We start from the raw sequence: 24,335 nt of genomic DNA on the forward strand, positions 1-24,335 counted from the left end.
AGAATATATTCTCCAGAAGGCTGTGAGATGTCAAATGTCCTACTCTTTGCTTGCCAGTCTGAACTGATAAATATTTAATGTAAAATTATTCACCACTTACTAAGACTTACTTGCGCATCACTCGTCATAATACTCAAGTCTGAGTTGCCCTACTCCTGAGCTTATTTTTAGACACAGGAAGCTCTGAAGTGGAATCATTCTAGATTTAGAAATAGAGCCCTATGTGACATCTTTAGTCCTGGCCTCAGCCTAGCCCTCAAAGACCATTTTCAGTGTTTACAGAAAAACTATTATCAAGACAGAATTTGAATAAAAATAATTAGGGGGGCGCCTGGGTGGCTCAGTCGGTTAAGCGACTGCCTTCGGCTCAGGTCATGATCCCAGGATCCTGGCATCAAGCCCCACATCGGGCTCCCTGCTCAGCGGAAAGCCTGCTTCTCCCTTTCCCTATGCCTGCCCCTCTGCCTACCTGTGCTCTCTGCCTCTCTGTCAAATAAATAAATAAATAATATCTTTAAAAAAAATAGTTATTAGGTATTTACTCTGTGTAAGACTTGGTATTTTCATGTTACACTAATCCAGAACAGTAATGGAAATTGGGCTAAATTAGGCAAATAGCTTAGGGTCCTTTCCCTTTTAAGCTTCGCTAAAATAAGCCTTTTGCTACTTGACAATTCTCCAACTCAAAGGGTAGTTATCAATGGCTTGGAGCAATTACAGGCACACACACTGTTCTCTGTGGATGTCTAAATTCAAGACTTTTTGTATTCCTTTTATGAATACATTCCTGAACATTAAAATATGAAAGTTACCCTCTTCTTATATCATGACACCTACCTCAGGTGAACTTTGTCTAGTGCTTCCATCAGAAGGACTAGCTGGCTGATCTTGAATCTGGGGCATAGTAAAAGAAAGTTCCAGGGACTCTGGATTTGGCTCTAATTTTAATGCAACTTCTTGATTGAGTGCAGGATCAGCACTACTTCGAAGTGGCTTTGGAGTTTCAGAAGCAGGTAAGGGAGACATTGCCAAATTTATACTCTGTAATTTGTCGTTGGATGAGGGGAGCATTACATCATTATACAACGGAACCTCCTCAAGTTGTTGGTCATCAGTTTCTGTGTCTATAGGGAAAAAAATTATTAGTCAATTAAGAATAGCTAGATTTTAATAATATACAGAAATGTATCCAATCAAACAAAAATGTTACCAAATTTTCCTTAATCAGAAAGTTTACAGATATTATAGTATAAACATAAGTCTGAGTTATTTTTCCAATCTACTATTGACAGCTCCTATTATATTTATGGCATAAAAACCCCTGCAATTCCAACCTTTTCATACCTTCTATTCATTAAAATTTAACCAATTCTGAAAAGCAGTTTTTATTTTCAATGTTTGATATTATGGTATTACTGTTTATTTATCCTTTAATGAACTACACTTACTGCAATATAACTGCTACATTGTGGAGAAAATATGGCAATAGGATATAGAAACAGAGTAGCGGAGAAACATTAAAGTGGGAAGAAGAAATACCTAAGAACCCTTTGAAGCACAAGTTCCAACACTGTGAAAGCAGCAGGAATGCTGAGAAATTATAGGGGCAAAAATATTTAAGCAAGTATTGAAAAAAACTCTGAAAAACAAAGTATATAAGACTACAGTGTCCAGGGGTGCCTGGGTGGCTCAGTCATTAAGCGTCTGCCTTCGGCTCAGGTCATGATCCCAGGGCCCTGGGATCGAGCCCCACATCGGGCTCCCTGTTTGGCAGGAGGTCTGCTTCTCCCTCTCTCATTCCCCTGCTTGTATTCCCTCTCTCGCTGTGTCTCTGTCAAATAAATAAAACCTTTAAAAAAAAAAAAAAAAAAAGACTACAGTGCCCAAATGATTACCACAAAAACATGTCCAAGTTCAGTTAAAATAGCCTTGTACCAACAGACATAGTTTTTAGGCAATCAAAAGAATAACTAAAGACCCACCATTGCTGCCGAAATCTAAAGATATGATTGTGTCTCCAGCAGCTGGGGCCAGCAAAGTTAAAGCATCAGGTTCCTTCTTAAGTTTATCAAAGAGACTACTTGTATCTTCTGATTCAACTTTGGTGAATAGCTGAGTCATTTTCATATCTGAAGATTCAACTGGTTTGAGGACACATTCTGTTTGTTGAAGGGAGAAAATCAAGTCGTGCTGAATAATACCACTGTCAAAAAAGAGAGACGAGTAATTCTTAAATGAGCATTGACACAATGTTGGGGGGGTGTCTCTGAAATAACCTTATCTCTTAAAATTCTTCTTTATGAAAAGGAACATTTTAAGATGCCTTATCCTAATCTCTCATGCATACTTGGTCACATTTAGGGTTTAAAATACCAATATGAAATAAACACATATAAAAATTCATAGTACAAGATAGTTCAAATATTTGACCAATTAAGAAAATTCATTCAGCTATCCCTCTGGAAAGAGTGATGGTGACAAAGAAATATAATAGTCAAGTACATGAAGGGCACAAACAGATCTTCACAATTTTTGGGCTGATTCATATGTAATGAAACTGGCACAGAAGAACTCTTTGGGACTGATGTATGAGGCATGACCTAAGGATGGTCCCAGAATATAAAGATACATAAACACCCAAGGCCTTTCTAAGAAGGGTGCCACATTTTCCTTGATGGTAAGAAAATGGTATCATGGTAACACCTGCAGGATAGAGCTGAAGAGGGGATGATGAACAACAGATCCATCTTTGTGTTTGGCTTAAATGTTTTGTTGTTCCTTTAATCAACAAATATTTAAGTGTTCACTAAGTGAAATGAACCAAGGATACAAAGTTTAAAATACCTAACCCTTGCCCTCAGAAGTTTGTAACCCAGTGTGAAAGTAGATGTGCAAACAATTAAAAAACAAAGTGGTAATTGCTAAAATAGAGAAGGTCTGCTTCACAGCGAAGCCAACAAACTGAAACTCCGGCTCAAGTAGGGTTTTTTTGGCAGATGGGGTAGGGGAAAAGACGGACATTCCAAGTGGGTGATTCTTATATAATGGGAAAGCCACAAAAGAACTTTTTGGCACTAATATTAAAACATGAAAAAAACTGTAAGAACAACATTATAGGATAGTGTCAGAAGTGGCAAAAATAAAATGACCAAAGTCTTCCTAAGACAGGTGTCCATAGTTTTAGAAAGATGATGGAATCTGTGAAAGCATGAGAGTAGAGAAAATGACAAGAAATGATGCTATGCAAGTAAGCCATGGTTTATCTTATGATAAAAAGATCTTTAAAACCATTCTAAGGAAAATGAAATTAGATATTCATGCAAGAAAACTCAGCATGGTGGTAATCTGAAAGATGGACTAGAAGGGGGCAGTCACTTGCTGAAGTAGATCAAATGAAAGATTGGTTTATGATATCCTAATATTCACAAGCCAATCAACTAAAAGAAGAGCTCATGAATATACAAGAGCCATGCACCACATTATACAGCCTTTTACAGTCACCTTTATATAGGATTTCATCTAATCCTCATTACAACCTTCTGAGCTAAATGTTATCATCTCTCCTATATGGGTGAAAGTCAAAGAAATGAGAATTTCCCAAGGTCATGGAGCTAATGAGTGAAAGAGCTATGACACAGATCTAACTATGCCAAGGCCGGTACTCTTCCTACAAAAATAACGCAATTACTTGAGATAGTATATGCTGATAGATATATAACTAGAACAAACTAATCCAACAAACAGGAGATCTCTGGGTTTTTTTTCAAGGTCTTTTTTTAAAAATGAGAGTGAAAAGGATGGAAACAGATAGCTACCGATATTAGTAGAATCACTGCAGAATAGCTGGCCTGGACACTCCAGTCAAGAGTACTAAAAACCATAATTAGGTAGAAATGTGAAAATAAATTTCAGGTAACATTTATAATCTTCTCTTCCTATGAAAGAACAGATTATCCAAAAAAGTAATGACTTGCTCCCCCAAAATATTTACTTTCCAAGCTTACCTCACAACATAATTTACACATACAATGCACTGTGGTTGAGAGTTCTTAGTGTTATATATGACAGTTGCTTGAGTTTCAACCCAGACATATCCACCTCTTTTGGCAAGCATCCTGTACTGTCCTGTGGTGACTTGTCCTTTAGTAAACACTAGGAGTGGAAAGGAAAGGAAAAAGAGTCACGCAGAGAAAATAACTTTGAATTTTCAATCAAATGAATGGATGCTGAATGTTGGTCATCATTTTAGAAAAGAGATGTTTATTTTAATGGAATCAACTGTAACCGTTTAAACAGAGAAAAAGCCCTGGCATAGCCAAAAATATACACATTTCATTCTTCTAACTCCCAAAATAAACTCCTTTCCTGCCAATCTTCACTTTAAATAAAATGAAAGCCAGGAATGAAGGACAGCAGTGACTAAAATTCCTTTAATGACTTAGATGTTGAAAGTATCAGAAAGACTGCAGAAAGAATAATCTTGATTCTACAGAGAGCATTTGAGCAAGTGGCACTGCTATATTTCCTTAAATTTCTACTGAGGTTTCCAGAGAATTAACGATGCTTCAAAATAACTGTGCTAGCATATCTGACTCTCAACTGATATCACGCTGAAATCTTTTGACAGTCTAGGCGATCTTAATCTCTTACTGATTTGGGAGAAAGTACTAGATAAACAGTAATGATGACATTATCACGAGGACTGGGGCCCTGACTGCCGACTTGGGCTCATTCTGCAGTTCAAGGCTAATCTTACTAACTCAGTGACATTCAGATATCCCCAATCACACTGGGAAGCCATGTTTTCAGGCAAGTGATATTTCAAAGTCTTACTTACTTGGATCTTTTAAATAACATTCACGAGTAAAACAGAATTGTATCTTATGTCAAGGGTACTTGTTACCACTTGTACATGACATTGATCACCTTCAAATTCATTGAGTTACTGAACAATTATTTTCTGAGTGCCTTCCATGTGCCAACCACTGGTCTGAATACTTAAGTATGAATTCTGAAAATGATGCTGTAATATTCTATGACCTTTAGTCTTTGTATTTAAAATGCCAAGTTAGTTTTATATATTATTAAATGATTCTACTTTAGTATTCGTTATAACAAACACAAAACATAGACTTAATGGTCAAAATCCCTTATGAAGAGTTCTATTAAAACATTTAGTCTAAGAAGGGTGCTTGGGTGGCTTAGTTGGTTAAGCATCTGCCTTTGGCTTGGGTCATGATCCCAGGGTCCTGGGATCCAACCAGCATCAGGCTCCCTGCTCAGTGGGGAGCCTGCTTCTCCCCCCACCCCTTCCCCTGCTCCTGCTCTCTCTCGCTGTCTTTTTCAAATAAATAAAATCTTAAAAAAAAAAAAAAAAGAAGACATTTAGTCTAGGAGAGGCAGCTGGGTGGCTCAGTTGGTTAAGCGTCTGACTCTTGATCTCAGCTCAGGTCTTGATCTCAGGTTTTTGAGTTCAAGCCCCAAACTTAAAAAAAAAAAAAAATGTTTAGTCTAGGAAGACTGGTTAATTTTAACCAAAAAGTTACATATATGGCTAAACAGTAAAGAGACTGCAAGAGTTAAATAATTAGAGTATCTGTAGTTCTTCACTGTACTTACTATCATGATGAGTTTTGGTCAGATGGTCAGAGTCCAAAGCATGATAATATTCATAAATTGAGCGGCCCAAAAGTTCTTCTGGCTCATATCCCATCAATTCAGTAATTCTGTTAAGTAAAAATTATAAAAGAAAAAAGAAACTAAGTGATAAAGAAAAATTTTGCTTCTCCAAAGTAACTGATACGCATTAAGAGCATCCTCCTTTGCTTAGAGTGAGTTTACATCTCACCTTTGGTAACTCTACAGTTAACTAAATGCAGTACACACCATGCACTTCTGGTAAGTCCTCTGGGTTCATCCTGCTACTTGACTCTTTTATCCCCTTCACCCAAACTTGATACCTATTTTTTTTTTTTAAATATTTATCTACTTATTTGAGAGAGAGCGTGCGCGCACAGAGTCTGACATGGGGCTAGATCCCACAACTCTGAGATCATGACCTGAGCCGAAACCAAGAGTTAGACACTCAACCCACTGCATCACCCAGGCACCCCCTATTTTTATCACATTTTACTGTACTTACTTTTGGTAACAAGACAGGGGATTCATAAATAGATAGGAAGTACTGCTAAATTAAATGATGAAAGTTATAAAGGTAGCCACTGACATTTAATTTGAAATATAAGATTAAATCCAGGGCGCCTGGGTGGCTCAGTTGGTTAAGCCATGCCTTTGGCTCAGGTCATGATCCTGGAGTCCCGGGATCGAGTCCCGCATTGGGCTCCCTGCTCGGAGGGGAGTCTGCTCCTCCCTCTGGCCCTCTTCCCTCTCGTGCTTTCTATCTCTCAAATAAATAAAAAATCTTTAAAAAAAAAAAAGAAATACAAGATTAAATCCATAACATTAGTTTACCATAAAACCAGATTCTTTAACAGTGCCCTTAGGCAAGGCTTCACTTTGGGGGATCAATACTACAGAATTTTAATATCACCAACCAAAGACTATCCACACTAAATGGGAACTTAAGAAATACATATTATGTTGGTTTTAGAAGATGCTCTTATACTTAGTTTTTTAAATAATATAAAATTATAGGAATTCATTTCAGATGAAAAATGATATCAAACTGAAAATGGAATAGAAAATTCAGTTACCCCTTTTGGTTTCCAGGCAACTCTTTTTGGACAGGGATTAGATATTACTTTCTATAACGAGTCTGAAATGGAACCCATTTCATGTGAAAGAGAATACTTAGCACCATACTAAACTGAAATGTTCTCTTTTTTCTGAGTGCAAAACATGAGTTAAACTTTTCATTTTCTCAGGCTTTAGAATTTAAAGGACTTTCTAACTGAGGTGTAAGCAAAGTTACTTAATGCACTGTGTCCAAAAAAACTACAAAAAACACACAGGGGAGATATCCTTCTAAGAAATGTATAATAGTAATACTCTTTGTGTTGTCACACTTTAAGGCAAGATGTGCCATATAGTTTATTCCAAAATAAAAATAGGTAAATAGAAAGTGGTTTATAAAAAAAAACAAATTAAACCAAACCAAGCTAAAATCCAGACTTCTTTACAAAGGGATATCCCTAAACACATCTGCACTAGGTGGCAGCATTACAAAGGAAATTATTTTATAAAAAACAGTCCTATTTCTTTACATTATACTCTAAAAATAACTTTAATTGGTTTTATGTAAGTTATTTAAATAAAATTCCCATGGAATTAAAAAAAACTTCCATTATTTAAATCTTTATATGCATAAGTATGCCTGGTATTGTTCTGGGTGTGAAAATACAAGCTCAAAACTCAACGTTTAGCTAATCTTCTGGAAGAGTTACCATACTACTTATGAAATAATGTGCTAAGTGTAATGATGGGAATCTGTTGCAGGAATCAGAGGACCCACCCTTATCCATTGAGAAGAAATAGTCGGGTGAGGGACAACTTCTTATAGGAGACTTAGGAGTTGAACATAGGCGAGAAGCAGGGAGAGCAAAACCATTTCAGGAAGACAGGATACCAGAAGCAAAGACAGAGATGAGAAAATGCTTAAGATAAGAAAATGTTTGACATTGTGTAAACAAGAAAGACTCATGTGGTTGTGGGGGGCAGGTGAGGAGAGATGAGGCTAGAGAACTAGATTAATGAGGGCCTTGTATTTTCATGTTAAGAAGCTCTGATTTAATTAGGTGTCTGGTCAGTACTTCTCAATCTGAGTTGAGGTATGTCTATCACTGAAGGATACAAGATGTTAAAATATAAACAACATATTTTCCTAGAAAGTCAATTTTATTTAACTTTAGAGAATACATAACTTATATTCTGTACCAAAAAGGGGAGTAATTCAGAAAATCCTATCGAAAAGTGTTAAGAGACTAGGAACCTGTGATCTAAAGCAACTATGCAGCGTATTATTCCTTCATTATAAGCGTCCTGAGGATAAGAACTGTTGCTCTTCATTTCTACTTTGCCATGAACTTGTAGATGCTCAAATAAATGTGTTGAATGACTATATGTGGAAATTGTTACAGTAAATATTATTTGTGAGATATTCTGAATGCCAGAAGTTTGATACATTAGATTTTCTCAAAACTGAGCAAATATTTTTCTAGGTCTCAGTTCTTAGAGGTTTTAGATGTGAGAAGTTCCTAGAAAGAGCTCTAACCAGAAAACAATAATCTCCTGGTCAAACTCAAAACCTTACTTGGTTGATCTCTAAGCTGGCAGTCCTTACTCCTCTGTCATGATCATTTTGCCAGTCTTCTGATATAACCAGAGAGAAATGTCATTCCCTTTCTCAATTCTGATTCTAGCTCCACCACTTTCCTTTCTCTCCAACTTACTTCTATACTTTGCTACTGAGTTCTAAAAATAAAAAATAATTCCTCAAAAAGAGATGGGTATCTTGTTCTATCATATATTCACATGAATAATGGCAATAAACACCCTAAAATACTTGTTAGCTTTTCTATCTTCATTTTTCTGATAGTGGACACCAGTGGTAAAGCATTCACTGTGTGTACTAGGCACTCAACAAACTCCTTTAATCCTGGCAAGAGCCTTTCAAAATATTACCCTTATTTAACAGATAAGGATCATAAAATGTGAAATAGTTAAGTTCAAATACCAAGGCCACACTGTAAGTATCAGAGCTGCAAGCCAGGACTGAATCCAGGATTATGTGATTTTAAAGCCAGAGTTCTGTCACATTTCCTTGTCCAGTGGGGAGGGGGATTCCTATCTATTTTATGATTAAGTGCTTAAAATTGGTTTTCTCTTACAGTCTTTAAGTTGACCCTACATAAAGTTAAGTGTTACAAAAGATGATGAAACAAAAGATGCTTATAAAGAAAAACTAATATGCCCAAGATCACCTGGATATAGGCAGCAAAGTCAGGATTTAGTAGTCTGGCTACAGAATCTATGCCTTCAGCTACTATGTTACACAGCCTTACACTAAAAATGGGACAAGCAAGCAAATAATTACAATAGTAGAAAAAATGTTGTGGCAGACATATGCACAAGGAATAGTATAGTTTCTTGAAGGAACAAGGAAAGCTCCACAAAGGAGTAGATGGCTATTGAAAGGTAATTATGTTAGGGATTGAAGAAAACTTCAGTGCGGAATGGGAAAATGTGTGTAAAGGCACTAAGACAGCAAGTCAGCATGTGGTGGTCTGTAGCTGTAGGATGTAGGGGACCACACCAGAGGAATCGCCTCTCTTCCTGATTAACTTAGAGAAATGGGCACAGGCCAGGTCATAAATATCTTTGTTGGCCATGCTAAGAAGTTTGGGTTTTACTGGAGGTCTATTTTTCTTTCAGCTTTTCAAAATGTACATCTTTTGATAAAGAAAAATCTCCCGCCCTCTTCTAATATTTTTATAAACCGAATTTTTTTCTGTGTAAAGATGAAGGGAAACAATTGAGGCATTTCCAAAAGTAGTATGACAGGATCTAATTTTTACATTAGAAAGTCCACTTTTTGGGAATGTGGATGAGAGATTAAAAGGTTTACACACATCTGTTGGCAGAGAGGCAGCTTAGGAGATTATGGCAAAAATTTGAGTCAAAGGTTATAGTAACGAGCTGAAGATTTCAGTGGCAGGAGAGCAAGGGTAGAAAGGAGGGAATGGATCAAGAGATATATGTAGATAGTAAATCTGTAACATTTAGAGACCAACTGATTACAGATAATGAAAATAAAAGTTAAGGATAAATTCCAAATTTTTGCAGGAGTTGTGTGTCTACAGTGGTATACTAAGCATGCTAGCATTTTAAAAGGAAAAGCAATTTTTAAAGTTGTTTTGGGACAATAGCGGTGCAGTTCAGTCATAGAAATATTCAGTTTATTAATACAAAATAATATCCAGATAAAAATATCAAAGTGGCAATTAAAAATAGTTAGGAACATAAATTTGGGAAATGGCAATAGAAATCATGGGCGATATGTAGGGTGAGGAGATGATCAAACACTTTCCTCTCTAGTCCATAACCAAAAGTAATCTATTCTTCCTCAAATTATGCATTGTCCTTGAAATATGTTTATTTTCTTTTTGAATAAGTTAGAAAGGAAAAAGACCTCATCATTGTGATTTCTGGATAGAACCTTGGTAAAGTACTCATAGTGCATAGTAAGTATTCAGTTAATGTGGCTGAATTAATCTACAAAGTTAATGTAATATTACTGAGTTCTACAATGTATCACTGTATTCAACTTAGTGGAAGGAGGCATAAAGTCTTTATTAGAGTGAACAGTAAAAAAAAATGCTAGGGACTAATTACAATTTCAAATTATATCTTATATATCATTTACCTTTCATCACAGTAAGAAAATTTCATATCCAGACTGTGACGACTGAGAAAAGTCTTGCTATCTAAAGGAATTTCAATATTTGATGGATGAGGAATGGGTTCACAAATTAGCACCAAGCACGTCATGGGTGGTTTCTTATACCCACACTGAGATTGGTTACTGTTGGTATCGTAGACATGAATATGGCCTGTGCAGTGAAGTACCTGTGTACAAAGAAAACAGTTCTTTAAAAAATGTAAAATGCTAGTAAAAAAAATGCAGAGATAAACAGCTGAAGTGTGACATGGCAAGGAAGCTCTGATAACGATTATCTTTGAAATCAATAAATGTTTCCCCTATAACACCACGCATGACTCAGGTACCATAAATTACTCTTTAAAAAAATTTCCTTCAGCCAAATCTGGGCTGATTTTTCATTCATCCAGTCAGAGTGGCTTTTTGATTTATTATTTTGTTATTTCTTGCTTTGATGACTGTTTCAACACTGAGCAAAGAAATGTAACAACAATAAATAGAAAATTAAGCTCTATCAAAATTCAACACTGGGTGGATGGCAAAGCCAAATGATGAAGTTAGCTCGGTACACCAGTGAGACAATTCACATAATTTAAGTTCATGCCTCAAACTGACAAATTACTAGTTTTAGATGGTAACTCTGCAAATGCCAATGAACAACTGTATGTTTTCCCTCACAGTTCTAATGCTATCTTAAATATCTGCAGTGTTGAGATGTATACATCACCACTTACAAATCATTTTTACTTACTTTCCATGTTGCTGACTTTATGTTCATAGTTCTCCCCCGGCTAGTTAGGGTACACTTCATTCTGAGAAAAAAGCTTCGCTGTGTATTCTGCTCTTTACCCTTTTTCACAAGGCCTAATGAATGAAAGCATGAAATAAAATTTAAAAACATAATTAAATGTTTAAATTTGTCACAGTAAGAGTAGCACTTAGGTGCTATCTTCAATTAAAAGTCTCAGCATGAATAGCGACTCACATTCCACCACGTCCAAGGGATCTAAGATGCTTCAATCAGTAACTGGGGTTCACAACTACAGTGATTCCCTGGTTTCAAGTAACAGTTAATCACTTCACATTCAAACCAGTGAAGTTGGCAAAATTACAAAGAAATAGAATTGTGCTATCAGTTTACAAGCATACCCCAAAAAAAGAACTTCAGCAAACTCCTCCAAACCTTTGCTAAATGTGTTAGCTCAATTGATAATTGAGCACTCTATGTATTTATAGAACTTTTAAAATAGCAACTTTCTTTTCAGAGCAAATAACATTTTTATATATTTGATTTTTCTTTAAATCTTCCTGTAAAGCAGGCATGACATTATTTCTACTTTGTTACTAGAGGAAAAAACAAAAAAATACTGAATGACTTTTCAAAGCAAAATTAGAGTGAAATAAATTCAGGTCTAGTTACTCCCATTCCAAACCTTATAGAACTAAGAAATGGTGAAAAGGAAAAAAATGAAAAGCACAGAGGTGGGGAATAAAACACATATTCAGGGGACAGTAGATAGTTCAGGTTGCTGCAATATTAAGTACATGCAGAAGGGGACTGAGAAAGTTAGAAAGGCAAGATGAGGGCTGTAACAATGGAGGGCTCTGGATGGCCTAATGGGAGTTTAGTGTTAAATATACAACATGGAGCTTCTAGAAAATTCTGAGATGGGAAGCACAATCAGGAACTTAAGGTACATTAATCTAGAAGCAATATATATGATGTATTAGAATTGAAATACAATGATGGGAATCAGGCTGAGCAGTAGCAGAAGTAAAAAGAAGGGTGACAAAAGACTCATGAAGAACCAGAATCTATAAAAACTTGGAAACTGATAGAAGTAGGTGGGTAGAAGAGAAATTTAAAAAGAAAAAAAAAGATCTGGAGATTTTAAGGCTAGTATATTGAAAGAAAAGTGCCAAGTAGAAAAGAAACAAGGTTTTTTGTTTTTAAGATTTTATTTATTTATTTGACAGAGAGTGACAGCACAACCAGAGGGGAGCAGCAGGCAGAGGGAAAGGGAGAAGCAGACTCCCTACTGAACAGGGACCCGATGTGGGACTCAATCTCAGGACCCTGGGATCACGACCTAGGCTGAAGGCACTTAACCAACTGACCCACCCAGGCTCCCCTGAAAAGAAACAAGATATTAAGTTTAAATTTAGGCTTGCTTAACTAGAAATGCTGGACTCTTGAGGAAGAAGAGTTCCAGAAGAAGTGTTCTAGTTCTACATACTAAAGGAACTAGGCAAGGGGGAGGTTTTGGTGCTGATACAAATTATTTGGGTTTACTCAAATAAGGATTAAATTTGCCCTCCCTAGAAGCATTTGAGAATGGATTTTAAAAAGATGCCACAAAAACCATACTGGTCTCAGTTGCGGTACAGAACTGGGTTGTGGTTGTGGTGCCAGCAGAAATCTACTTGTAAATTCTCTGTGGATTTTCAGTCCTTCATAATCTAAGCTTGAATTGTACTGACCTTTGGAAACCCAAAGCCTTTAAATTAAGACATGAAGATTAATTTAAAAACCAAGGTACTAGCATTTTCCTAATTGGGGGAAAAAACATTTTAAAAGAACTAAATTTTCAGACCTCTAAAAATAAATATTTTTAATAATTTAATGACCTCTAAGTCATCATTTTAGAATTTAAATGAAAAAATAATAGGACTATGTTGTATAAATACACCACTGGTTCTCATTGAAATGTGATACATTGCAGCAGCCCTTTTCTAAAAGTGAAAAGTGCATTTTTGTTTCTCAACAAAACGTCAAACATTCATTACATTAGGAATAATTTTCAGGAAGTTCATGTGTTTTAAAAAACCATTTGTCTAAAAAAATTAGAAAAAGTCTGTTTAAAAACATATATCTAAACTATATTATGCAGAATATATTTGATTTAGAATAATGCATTAATATGATTACCAAATCAAAACAAAATTTCCTAATATCCATCCATTCATAGTCTAGCCCTAGGTAAGCACTGAACAGCCAGTACAAACCTCAGTCTAAACATCCGAAGTCCTATATTAAACTAATTGACAGCCCGCTTAGGTCCCTGTGTGAAGTGTATTTACTCTTCCTTTATACAAAATTCTAAAAATTATACATTTGCTTTCCAAGTTCAGAGCAAACACAAAGTATGAAATTAACAAACAGAAGAGGCCTCCTACTGGCAAGGTTAAAAGTGGTCACAGAATGTAGTGAGAGTTGGTGAACATGAAAGATCTCCAGAGTACTAATGAGTGTAGACTTGAGCTCATCTAACCTGAGCTTAACCTGCAGTCTGCCATTTACGAACCAAGTAATCTTGGGTAAGTTACTTAATAACTCTGTGCCTCAGTTTCCTCAGTAAAACAGAAATAGTAACTTCACAGGATGTTACAAGGAAAAAAGAAAGCATATAATATGCAGAGAACAGTGTTCTGGTGCATAGTAATCTCTCAATAGAGGTTAACTATTATCATAAATGAAATGAGATGAAAAAGAAAACCATAGAAATATTCAAAAAGTGCTATGAACTTGAGTTTCTTTAATATAGAATCAAACAAAAATATACTTAAATTGGAGAACTACAGAGAATAATGACAAATTTTCATTGTGGTAACTATGAATTATCAGTATACTTTAAGATGGCACAGGTGTGAAGAGACTTTCTTTAGTAATTAAGTTTTTGTAATTCAAGAGATATTTTCCAAAAATCTTACTTTTTTTTAACAATTCATTCCTAAGAGTTAAGAGGTCTTAGCGGATCTTTTTTATTGTTGCTAATGTGGGGGCATCCATATTATAATACTTGGTAATTTTACTACATAGTCTCAAATAATTGTGAACATTCTGAGGTCAAATAAGCAGCTATTAGGCTCTTAAAAATCTGGTGAACTTTCTCTTTTCTTTATCTTGGTACTTTAGAAAGCTTGAACACACACTGGTACCTTAAGTGTAATCACTATCTAAAATCTTATTTGATTATGACTTCCCCTGGCTTAAAGTTGTATGTTATAAATTGACTTCTTCGAAGGTCCTGATTTTTATTTACTTTTCCATTTTATTTTATGTGGTATTATATCTATATAATTATTCATGGAATTAGGTGGGTTTAAAAAATTTCTTAGGTATTTTTATGGAATTTCTAAAAAATAGAATAACGTAGATTTCACAAAGCACAGAGCAAAATTTTATTAAACATGAAATGATGTTTTGAGCCTTAGGTTAATACAAGAGCAAAACTTAAATATTAGTACCAGTATCTTATTATGTAAAACCATCTGTCATATTAAATCAAACAAGAGACTTTTCTTCTTACCATTTCTGTGTGTAAGCATTTCTCTCATTTCCTCATGGTCACATGGATGAGTAAAATCAAACACACTGTGTCCAGTTAGTTCAAACTGTAAACACATTAAAAAAATTAGATCTATATCATAAAATCATAAAAACATACAGAGGGCTCTTAATATGTGGGTATTTTACCTGAGTCAATCCCATGTATTTATTCACATTATCAGAAATGTAAATCATGTCACCATCATCTGTGAGAACCATAACAAAACCATCTAGGGCTTTCAAATAAAAGCAATTCATCTGTGCCTTCATTTCATCTTCAATATCTAAATCACCTAAAAAAGGCACAAGAAAAATAACTTAAAAGTTATACTTACATGATAATATTTAGATATTTTTATAAATATATGATACTTTATCTAAAAATTACAATTAGATTTGCCAGCTGTTTTAATGATTATTTAAAGTAACACAGCAAGCAAACCATTGAAAAGAGAAAGAAAGGTCATGTTATTAAAAGGAAGACAAGTAGGAAGTTGGGGCAAGAGAAGAGGGGGAGAAAGGCCAATATCTTAAAAATTCCTTATTGAAGTTTTAAAAGCAGGTAATAAAAATCACATTAAAGAAGGACTGAGTATGACCACCTTCTAATTACTTCTAATTTCTAATTTTTAGGCCTATTACACTTTTGTAAAACAACTCACCAGCATCCAGAAGTTTCCTTACACGCAAATAGCTGATGGTAAGCCTCATAACAGAAGCCTTATCAAGATGCGAGCTCACATTATGGGGAAGTGGCAACTGATGAGCAAGCTCATAAAAAACTTCGGACTCTTTACTTCTCCGAGATCTAGCTGCATCTCTAGACTTTTCTTTTCTACGTTCAGAACTTATCCTATTTAACAAAAAAGGAGGAGGAAGAGAGAAAAAGAGAAAATTTATATAAGTGAGTTTGCCTTTGCTTGGACACTATATATTTTTCTGCTTTTCATGGAACAATTTAAAGAAGCCATGTAAATCAAATTATACAGAGATTTGTCTATTACACGAATGTATAAGTAAGAATGTAAAATACAGCTACAAAAATTTTTGGGTTACTGAAGACATAAGGAACTCTCACAAGAAGTCCAAGATGAAGCTTTAAACCTTTCTGAAACAGGTATTTCCTCCCTGGAATATCAAATTGGAGAGGATGTTTTTGTTTTAACCAAAATCTTAAAAGTCGCCTGCGTATCTAAGGCTATACCCTCACAGCCATTCAGTAGTAGTCTCAACATAAAAAAAAAAAAAAAAAATCACCATTAAGTCTAGAGAAACTAAAGCTGTACATATTAACTTGAAAACAGGAAGTTGTTAAGCAGGCAGACTACAGACTGCAGCTAAAACTGATTTTTGACTCAAGTTTCTTTTGACGCCAATATTTTCCCATCCTCTACCTCTACCCTACCACATGAGCAATACTGACTGTAAGCTATAGATACTTATATTAGCTGCTATAATAAGTTACCATTTTCAGGTTGCTTCTTCTCTTAGCACCCCTTAATCTATTACTGGCACAACAGGTACCAAATAAAGGCAGGAGTAATAGAAGAAGATGTGGTACAACAGTAAGAATTGAAAGAAACAGGTTAATAAAGATTACTAAATGTGTCAAAACAATGACATATCTTTAGGGAACTCTCCCAAGAATAAAGTCAGTCAGAAAGATTTTCCTAAGTCACACCAAGCAGAGACATTTTCCTCTGCTTAACTGTAGCAACATCTACTCCTCCTGACCCAGCTGGAGGTAAACAACGCTAAATCTGGTTCTGTCCTTAGCTTCTTCCTAACAGCTATTTTTTATTAAAACCTACTATGTGTCAAACGCTAACCTGTACCAGGTAACTAGTTCTCTCATAAATTGCAAATAGGTTAAATATTATCCCTTTTTACAGAGGAGGTTATATAGTGTTAAAAACAGCCATTATGTAGCAGACGGGATTTGAACACAGTTTTTTTTTTTTTAATCCTAAATCTTTGCTCTTCCACAGTTGTTTTAAGGAAGAATGCTGTTTCTACCTCAAATACTCGGCTGCTGTCCTATGACAATCAACCTAATCCTGTTAAGTCAATTATTTATTAAATGTTGAAAAAAGCCATTACCATTTATTGAGCACTTAGCAAGTAGTATGGTAAGGACTTTGCCAGCATTATTTCACTTAATCCGCCTTACAGCCTATGAATAAAGCATAATTATATCTACCTCACATCTCTCCTCCCTTCAAATCACCTGCAAAACTGCAAGGTTCAATCATAGAAGCAATATTCTCAAAAACAACAACTAAAAAAAACCAGGCAGGGTTCTCAGCACATGCTCCTACTATGTTGTATAACTAATGAATAACAGTGTATTATATACTAATGATAATGTAGTTTTAGCACTTAAGTTTGTGTGCTTCATCTGACTTTTATAACTTAATAAGGAATGTGAATATTTTGTTTTAGTAACTGAACTTTGATACAAATTATTCAATTTAAGCACCTAGATCAATTTAACTTGAGTGTCTTGAGATTTAAGGTGAGCTATTAAAATTACTACTTATAACTAGTGATCTATGTAAATCAGGATTTTCTTAATTTTGCATAATTTTTAAAAACCCATGAAAATAAATTAGACTGGGGCTATCATGAAAATGCAACAATGTCAACAGTCTGTAACTTCATTTTTTTATGTGCTTAGAATTGCCTCATTGTTCTCATTAACTTTAAGTGAATGTTTTAAATTTGAACTTAGAAACAAATGTACAACAATAAAAGTTTTCAAAATCTATTTTATACATATACCAGAGTTCCCAAGTATGGGGGTAGAGATCCAGTGTGTCCCTCCCCCACCACTGGCTCTAGCACCTAACTTTCCTCACTTCTTTCCCCTATGGATTGGCGGGTGAGAGGAAGGGATGGTAGTGGGAAGCAGATTCCTATCTGGTTGAAGTAAAACCACCAAAAAGTGTGATGACCAATGATCTCATGATAAACCTGAATATAAGTTTAAATGTCACAATTAGTCCAGGTGATCAGAATTTGATTAATCAGAAACTTTCATCAGACTTACTCACCTTCTTCTCTTAATTACTCAACCAAATTTAAGCGACCAAAAAATGACTACCCAAATGAAACACTTGGTAAAAAATTTAAATCCTTTTATTACCTGCTATATGCTTTTAAAGGGTATCTGATTTAGCTAACCATGGTGATTATCTCCATACCTTTAGAAATACTTGTATTGTCCACAACTTTGAAGATAATAATTGTCAAAAAATGTGGCAACTAAATTTATAAGACAAATCCGTAAGAAATGTGAGCTTGGATAAAACATTTAAAGCATAATATACTTATGCAGGGAACACTAGAAGAAGAATTTCAGGATGAGCCAGAATTCTGGAAGAGAAATAAGCCTCAATAAAATAGGTAATATGGTACTTCAAGAGTTGACAAACTAAATTAGATTAGAAAATCAGTGTGTCTTCTATTATATAATCTATCTAGACATAAAACAATCAGGTGACCTATAAAAAAGATTTAATATGGAAATGTATCTTATGTTCTTCACATTTAACTATGGGAGCTCTTAAAACTTTGCTTAGCTAAAAGCTACAACTTCCAAAGTTCTTATGAGTTTCAGCATCTGAACTGCCTAGCTTCTTGTCTACTCAGAGGAAGGCTCTTTTTATCAGTCATACCCCACAGAACTACAGTATTGAACAAGAAATTTCTGGTAGACCACATCATGTAGGCCCCAGAGAGATGATTCCTGTACTACTTATTTACTTACTACTTAGATTGCACAATAAAAGTTTTGTAGACCAGAAGAAAACAGGCAGATTTTCTGCATATAAATAAGGTCACTGTATTTCTCTAAATTATCAATTCCATCTTTTGTTGTTTTTATTAAGTACAGATCCAGTGAAGTTCTGCACTGACAAGTCTACATAAAGTGCTATTTCACATCTGCTAATCATAGTAGAAATCAGTTAAGGGTACAGGAAAAATTCTGTCTTTTGAACAGTTTACCTATTTCTATGACTGTTCTGGGACTACTGTTTGAGTAAAGCAGCAAAATAGCTTAACCTTTGTGGTACTATAGTTTTCACAAACTTATTATTTTATTATTATTTAACATACAGTACTAGACAAGAAGCTAACAACTGTATCTTAAAATTATTTTGTATAGGAAATATATTTGGGAAAATAATCTAGATCCACTGTCACGAAGCTTCTTGTATACAAAGTTAAATAGCAATAGCCATTTTACAGAGAATGCTTAGTATTCTTTAGATTAACAAGAACACAAAATTGCAGATATTTTAATTCATCTGTGTTGTCTAATTACAGGAGAAAAGCCTGTTAGCATTCCTGATTGTAAATATATGTGACTTTGAGAACTGATGTTAGGGGTGCCTGGGTGGCTCAGTCGGTTAAGTGTCTGACTCTTGATTTCAGCTCAGGTCATGATATCGGGGTCATGGGGTTGCGGGATCGAGCCCTGTGCCTGCTTCCGTTCTGAGGGTTTGTCCCTTTCCCTTTGCTCTCCCCTGCTAGCATGCCCTCTTTCTCAAATAAATACTTAAACAAAAAAAACACAAAAAAACACAAAAAACTGAAGTTAGAGCCAGACATTCAAAGTTCTAACAGGTAATCCATCCTATTTCTAATAAAGTTAATGTATACATTTTTTTTAATCTCTCAACTCTATTATTTGTTTCTTTAAAAACTCTTTCTGGCTTTGAAGTTACAAGTTGTTGTTTTCCAGTTCTTATGTTAGTATTTCTACATAGGATAGACCTTCTGAAGTTAAATTCCATGATCTAAAGGATGTGGCATTTAATTTACCTTTCCAAAAAGGTCTGTACCCATTTTTGTCTCTGCTAAGTGATGAATGTGTTTATCTACTTCCCCACACACTCTGCAGCAATATATATTACGGATCTTCTTATCTTTTGAATTTTTGTCAAGCTGATAGGTGAAAACTGTACATCTCACTTCTTTTTTTTTTAAAGATTTTATTTATTTGAGAGAGAGAGAGAATGAGAGATAGAGAGCACGAGAGGGAAGAGGGTCAGAGGGAGAAGCAGACTCCCTGCTGAGCAGGGAGCCCGATGTGGGGCTCGATCCCGGAACTCCAGGATCATCACCTGAGCCGAAGGCAGTCGCTTAACCAACTGAGCCACCCAGGCGCCCCCATCTCACTGTTTTAACTGCCCTGCATGTCTTAAAGTTTCAGGCCAGAGGAAATTTCCATGTTCTTCAGTTGGCATTTTGGCCTACAGCTTTAAATCCAAACTCCAAGGTACTTACTACATACACAATGGTATTCTAAACATTTCTCATCAATTAACTTACTTTTTATTATTTTCACGTTACAGATAAGGAACCTGGTTAAATAACGTATCCAAGTTTATGGAGTTAAATAAACTGTAGAGCCTATATTCAAACTCAAGCAATTTAGCTCTAGAAACTACGCTGTTAACAGTATTATTACACTGCCTCTCAGAAACTCATTCTAATTACTAAGTATGCATACATCCAGGCATTATAAAGTTCAAAATTTGTCTACTTCACATCTCCAAAGACATAAAGAGAGGTGTGGAGGTTGGCTTTGGAATTTAGGACTTGTAAGCCATTCAGAGGGACTCATGGCCAGGCTCTTTCCTGGAATCTAATTCAAAAGCACCTATAATGGCGATGCTCTGGGCTCCACTGTCCACCAGCTCTTAAAGGCAAAACAACCTTTAATGAATACTGCCAACCACTAAGGGAAGAGAATCAGAGGCTAGTAATTCAATCTACCTCAATACTCCCACCAGACTTTAATTTGTACAGAGGAGTTATTCTAACATCTCAGCTCACTACTGTTGGTGTTTTATTTGCTCAACATCTGGATCCCCAAAGTAAAACCAATCTGCATACTCACTTCAGACGTAGCTAGGCATAAACCAATTGCCAAGATACCTAATCACACAAAGTACCATAAGAGAAAAGATGAAGAGAATTTTCCCCTTCTAACATTTACTGAGCACTTAGTATGTGTCAGGCACTGTTTTAAACACTTTCATGTATTAGCTCACTTAACTATAACTCTATATAGAGAACAAAACACAAGATGGGAAGTGGCCTTCCTGAACCTCAGAATAACCTCCTTCATTTAAGAAATACTCATTAAGGGGCACCTGGGTGGTTCAGTCATTAAGCATCTACCTTCGGCTCAGGTTGTGATCCCAGAGTGCTGGGATCGAGCCCCACATCGGGCTCCCTGCTTGCCAGGGAGCCTGCTTCTTCCTCTCCCACTCCCCCTGCTTGTGTTACTGCTCTCGCTCTCTCTCTCTCTGTCAAATAAATAAATTTAAAAAAGAAACATTCATTAAATAAATATTTATTGAGCACCTAGTATGCACTGTGCCAGTTACAAGGAATGTAGGGATACACAGAACAGCCCTCATGGAGCTTAGACAGCTTCCCACTTAGTCTACTGTAGAAATAGTTACCTAATGCCCTATTTTCAAATGCTGGTCTAGGTGCATCATAATTATTTACGGACATTCAACATGTCAAACTTCTGGGCTCTGTCTTCATAAATTCTGATTCAGTAGATCTGAAGCAGGGCCCAAAATTCTGGGTTTTTTAAAACTCCCAAGATGCATACGATATACAGTGAGATTTGGGAACCACTAACTAAACTACTTCACTATTACTCTGCTTTAATTTCGCCCTCAAATTACTACCACAATCATCATTCCAAAATAAGAAATCAGATATTATACCCTGCTTAAAATCCAATCAAATGTATACATAACAAAATCTATTTTCTAAGGAAACTGTTCCCTGTCCATCTCTTCATCCTCATTATTTCCTATATTCTTTGGCCACGTGGCAGTTACTCAAAAGCATAGTATTTCATTCTTTCTGGCTCAGTCTTCCTCTGCCCGAGGTACCCTTCTCAGTAAGAGGCTTGCTGTATTTATGTGAGAAATATTCAGCATTACTTTGTTTCTCTTTTGTCTTCCAAAACTGTTCCTCTCCTCTAGATCTCAAATTCTGATTATTTTGCTAGATACACATGACCCTTGAACAACACAGATTTGAAATGTGTGGGTCCACTTATACATAGTATTTTTTTTACAAATACAATACAGTACTGTAAATGTTATTTTTCTCTTCTTTAGATTTTCTTAATACCATTTTCTTTTCTCTTACTTTATTGTAAGAATACAGTATATAAAACATATACAAAATATGTGTTAATAGTTACCGGTGAGGCTTCCAGTCAACAGTAGGCTATTAGTAGTTAAGTTTTTTGAGGAAGGCTATTTGTAGTTACATTTTGGGGGAGATAAAACTTATACATGGATTTTTGACTGTGCAAGGAGTTAGCGCCCCTAACCACCCGCACTGTTCAGGGGTCAACTGTATTTATCTTCCTCTAAAATTCTTAAAGCTTCTTGGAGGCGGGAAACTACCTCATTCATCTCATTCATCGTTGTATTTTTTTTTTATTTTTAAAGAGTATTTTATTTATTCATTTGAGAGAAAGAGTGAGCGAGCACAAGCGGGGGAGAAGGGGAGAGGGAGAAGCAGGCTCAAAGCCAGGTCCCCACAATCACGACCTGAGCCGAAGGCAGACGCTTAACTGACTGAGCCACCCAGGCGCCCTTCATCTTTGTATTCTTAGTAGAGATGTGCATAAGTTCTACTTGGCTTTAGTATTTGGCCCTAATCTTCTATTTGACTTTGACTTAAGCCCATGGAAGGCTGACTGCCCCTTCAACATTTTTTTAGGATCCCTGAATTTGTGTTTCATCAGTGCTCCTGTGACACTACAGACTGTGGTAATTGAACAGCATAATAATAATCAGTACTATAAACAATGCATACTGTTTGGATTTACTGTGATTACCTGGATATGCACTTTCAAATGTAAGTAAACATTTAGTAAGCATCTGATGTGAGTTAGAAAAAAGCTATTGATTTAAAAAAAAAAATCACCAAGCACTACAACAGTGAATGGCACCAATACTATCACCAAGGAGAGCAGATGACTTTGCCAGAGAAGAGATTTGGAGGCACAGGGAGGAAGCAGAGAAACTAGAATGCCATTTATTAAAAAGAGGTGAAAGGTTTAAGAAAGGTTAAGATTAAGATTATTTTCCCTTATCACTCTAGAGTATAGTATATCACTATACTCTAATGTCTTTTACTGTTTTGTCCTAAGCTAATGTGGACAGGAAAATGCATGAGTTGTAATTAATGCTGTTAACCAATTAAATCAATACCTTTATAATTATGTCTTCCTAGCCCAGCTGGAAACAGAAGACTTGACTGTTTTCTACAATCTTTTTCAAGAAAGTGTTGTAATTTTCATCCTAAGACATGAAAGTTTTCATTAGGTTGATTTCTAATCCTATTGGCTTTTTTCCAGGGCAGGGGGTGGTTACCCTCAGACAAATTTAGAGTATTCTTATGATTATTAGGATTTGTTGTTATATTTTCTACCTGGTAATTGCTGCAAAACCGGAATAGTTCAAACAGGTAATGTTTAATAAAAAAATGTGCCCCTACTTAATGGAAAAAACAGCAAAAATTTGACATTTCAAATAAATATAAATTAATTTTCAGGATAGCTAGCTATTCTTTGTAATTATTTTCTCCAGGAAAATGTCTTCTAAGTTCTAATCAATAAACTTAAAAATGAACCTTTAGGATATTCATGTTAGAGAATGTCATTCATTTATTCAACAAGTATTTCTTAGTCATCTCCAATGAGCCAGACACTGTTCTCAGCACAGGGCAATAAACAAAACAGACCATGTTACTATTCCCATGGAACTTATATTCTAGGACAAATATATCTTTATGTTTCTTGTCTTTATTTGATAGTAGTTACTAGAGTCAACCCCTAACTCACAAAACATTAGGCCTAGGAATAATCGTTGCTTAAAATCAAATAACAAAACTTTAAGAGACAAGGCAAAATCTACGAAAATTAATCTGTGCTTAAAGAAGATGTTATAACACAGCATTATGTGAAAAGTTATACAACAAAATTTGAGTATGAATCCATTTTTGTAATACATGTGTACATATGTAAATGTGTATATAGGTACACATATACATATGGACATGTAACTCATAAGTGCAAAGATAAAACCAGAAAGATACAATATATAGTTAGCAAAGTTTACAAATATTAATAGCAGTTTCAAGATAGCAGGATCATAGAATATTTTATACTTTAAGAAAAATCCATCAGTGAACTGATACTATTAATGCACCTGCATTTGTCAGAAAAATCCGAAAGAAGTAGTCATCTTACTTTTTAACTTGTTTTACAGAAGGATTAATTAGAAATGAGTTAAATGTTTTCTTCATTTTGGGAATGAAGTAGGAACAATCGTATTTCTTTCCAGAAAGTGGAAAGTAGAGACTGAGTAAGCAGTATAATTCAGTATTTTAAGTTTCTCATTCTAATTATTGGCTTTTGAAAATTCAGCATTCATAATTAATTTGAAATTCCAAAATCAAGTGAAGTGGTTTCTAAAGAAAAATATTCAGAATATATGTACTTATTTTTTTTAAAAGATTTTATTTATTTTATTTGAGAGAGAGAGAGAGAGAGCA

The 24,335-nt window shown here is 35.2% G+C and overlaps 1 protein-coding gene across 2 annotated transcripts in view; it reads right to left on the minus strand.

Annotated features, from left to right (window-relative positions):
• Nucleotides 1–24,335, minus strand: part of HIF1A (hypoxia inducible factor 1 subunit alpha) — a 42,689-nt gene that overhangs the window by 6,097 nt on the left and 12,257 nt on the right. The window contains exons 2-11 of one of the 2 annotated variants that reach the window (XM_027568784.1): nt 22,991–23,080; nt 15,389–15,579; nt 14,874–15,019; nt 14,707–14,791; nt 11,148–11,260; nt 10,382–10,584; nt 5,620–5,726; nt 4,005–4,152; nt 1,983–2,203; nt 838–1,124 (exon numbers count right to left, since the gene is read on the minus strand). In XM_027568784.1, coding sequence (XP_027424585.1) covers nt 838–1,124; nt 1,983–2,203; nt 4,005–4,152; nt 5,620–5,726; nt 10,382–10,584; nt 11,148–11,260; nt 14,707–14,791; nt 14,874–15,019; nt 15,389–15,437 — 1,359 coding nt within the window. In that variant the 5' untranslated portion in view covers nt 15,438–15,579; nt 22,991–23,080. The remainder of the gene's footprint in view (nt 1–837; nt 1,125–1,982; nt 2,204–4,004; nt 4,153–5,619; nt 5,727–10,381; nt 10,585–11,147; nt 11,261–14,706; nt 14,792–14,873; nt 15,020–15,388; nt 15,580–22,990; nt 23,081–24,335) is intronic. The other variant, XM_027568783.2, reaches the window with a different exon arrangement.

Source organism: Zalophus californianus, chromosome 6 (genome assembly GCF_009762305.2).
Source record: "Zalophus californianus isolate mZalCal1 chromosome 6, mZalCal1.pri.v2, whole genome shotgun sequence".
NCBI classification, from domain to species: Eukaryota; Metazoa; Chordata; class Mammalia; order Carnivora; family Otariidae; genus Zalophus; species Zalophus californianus.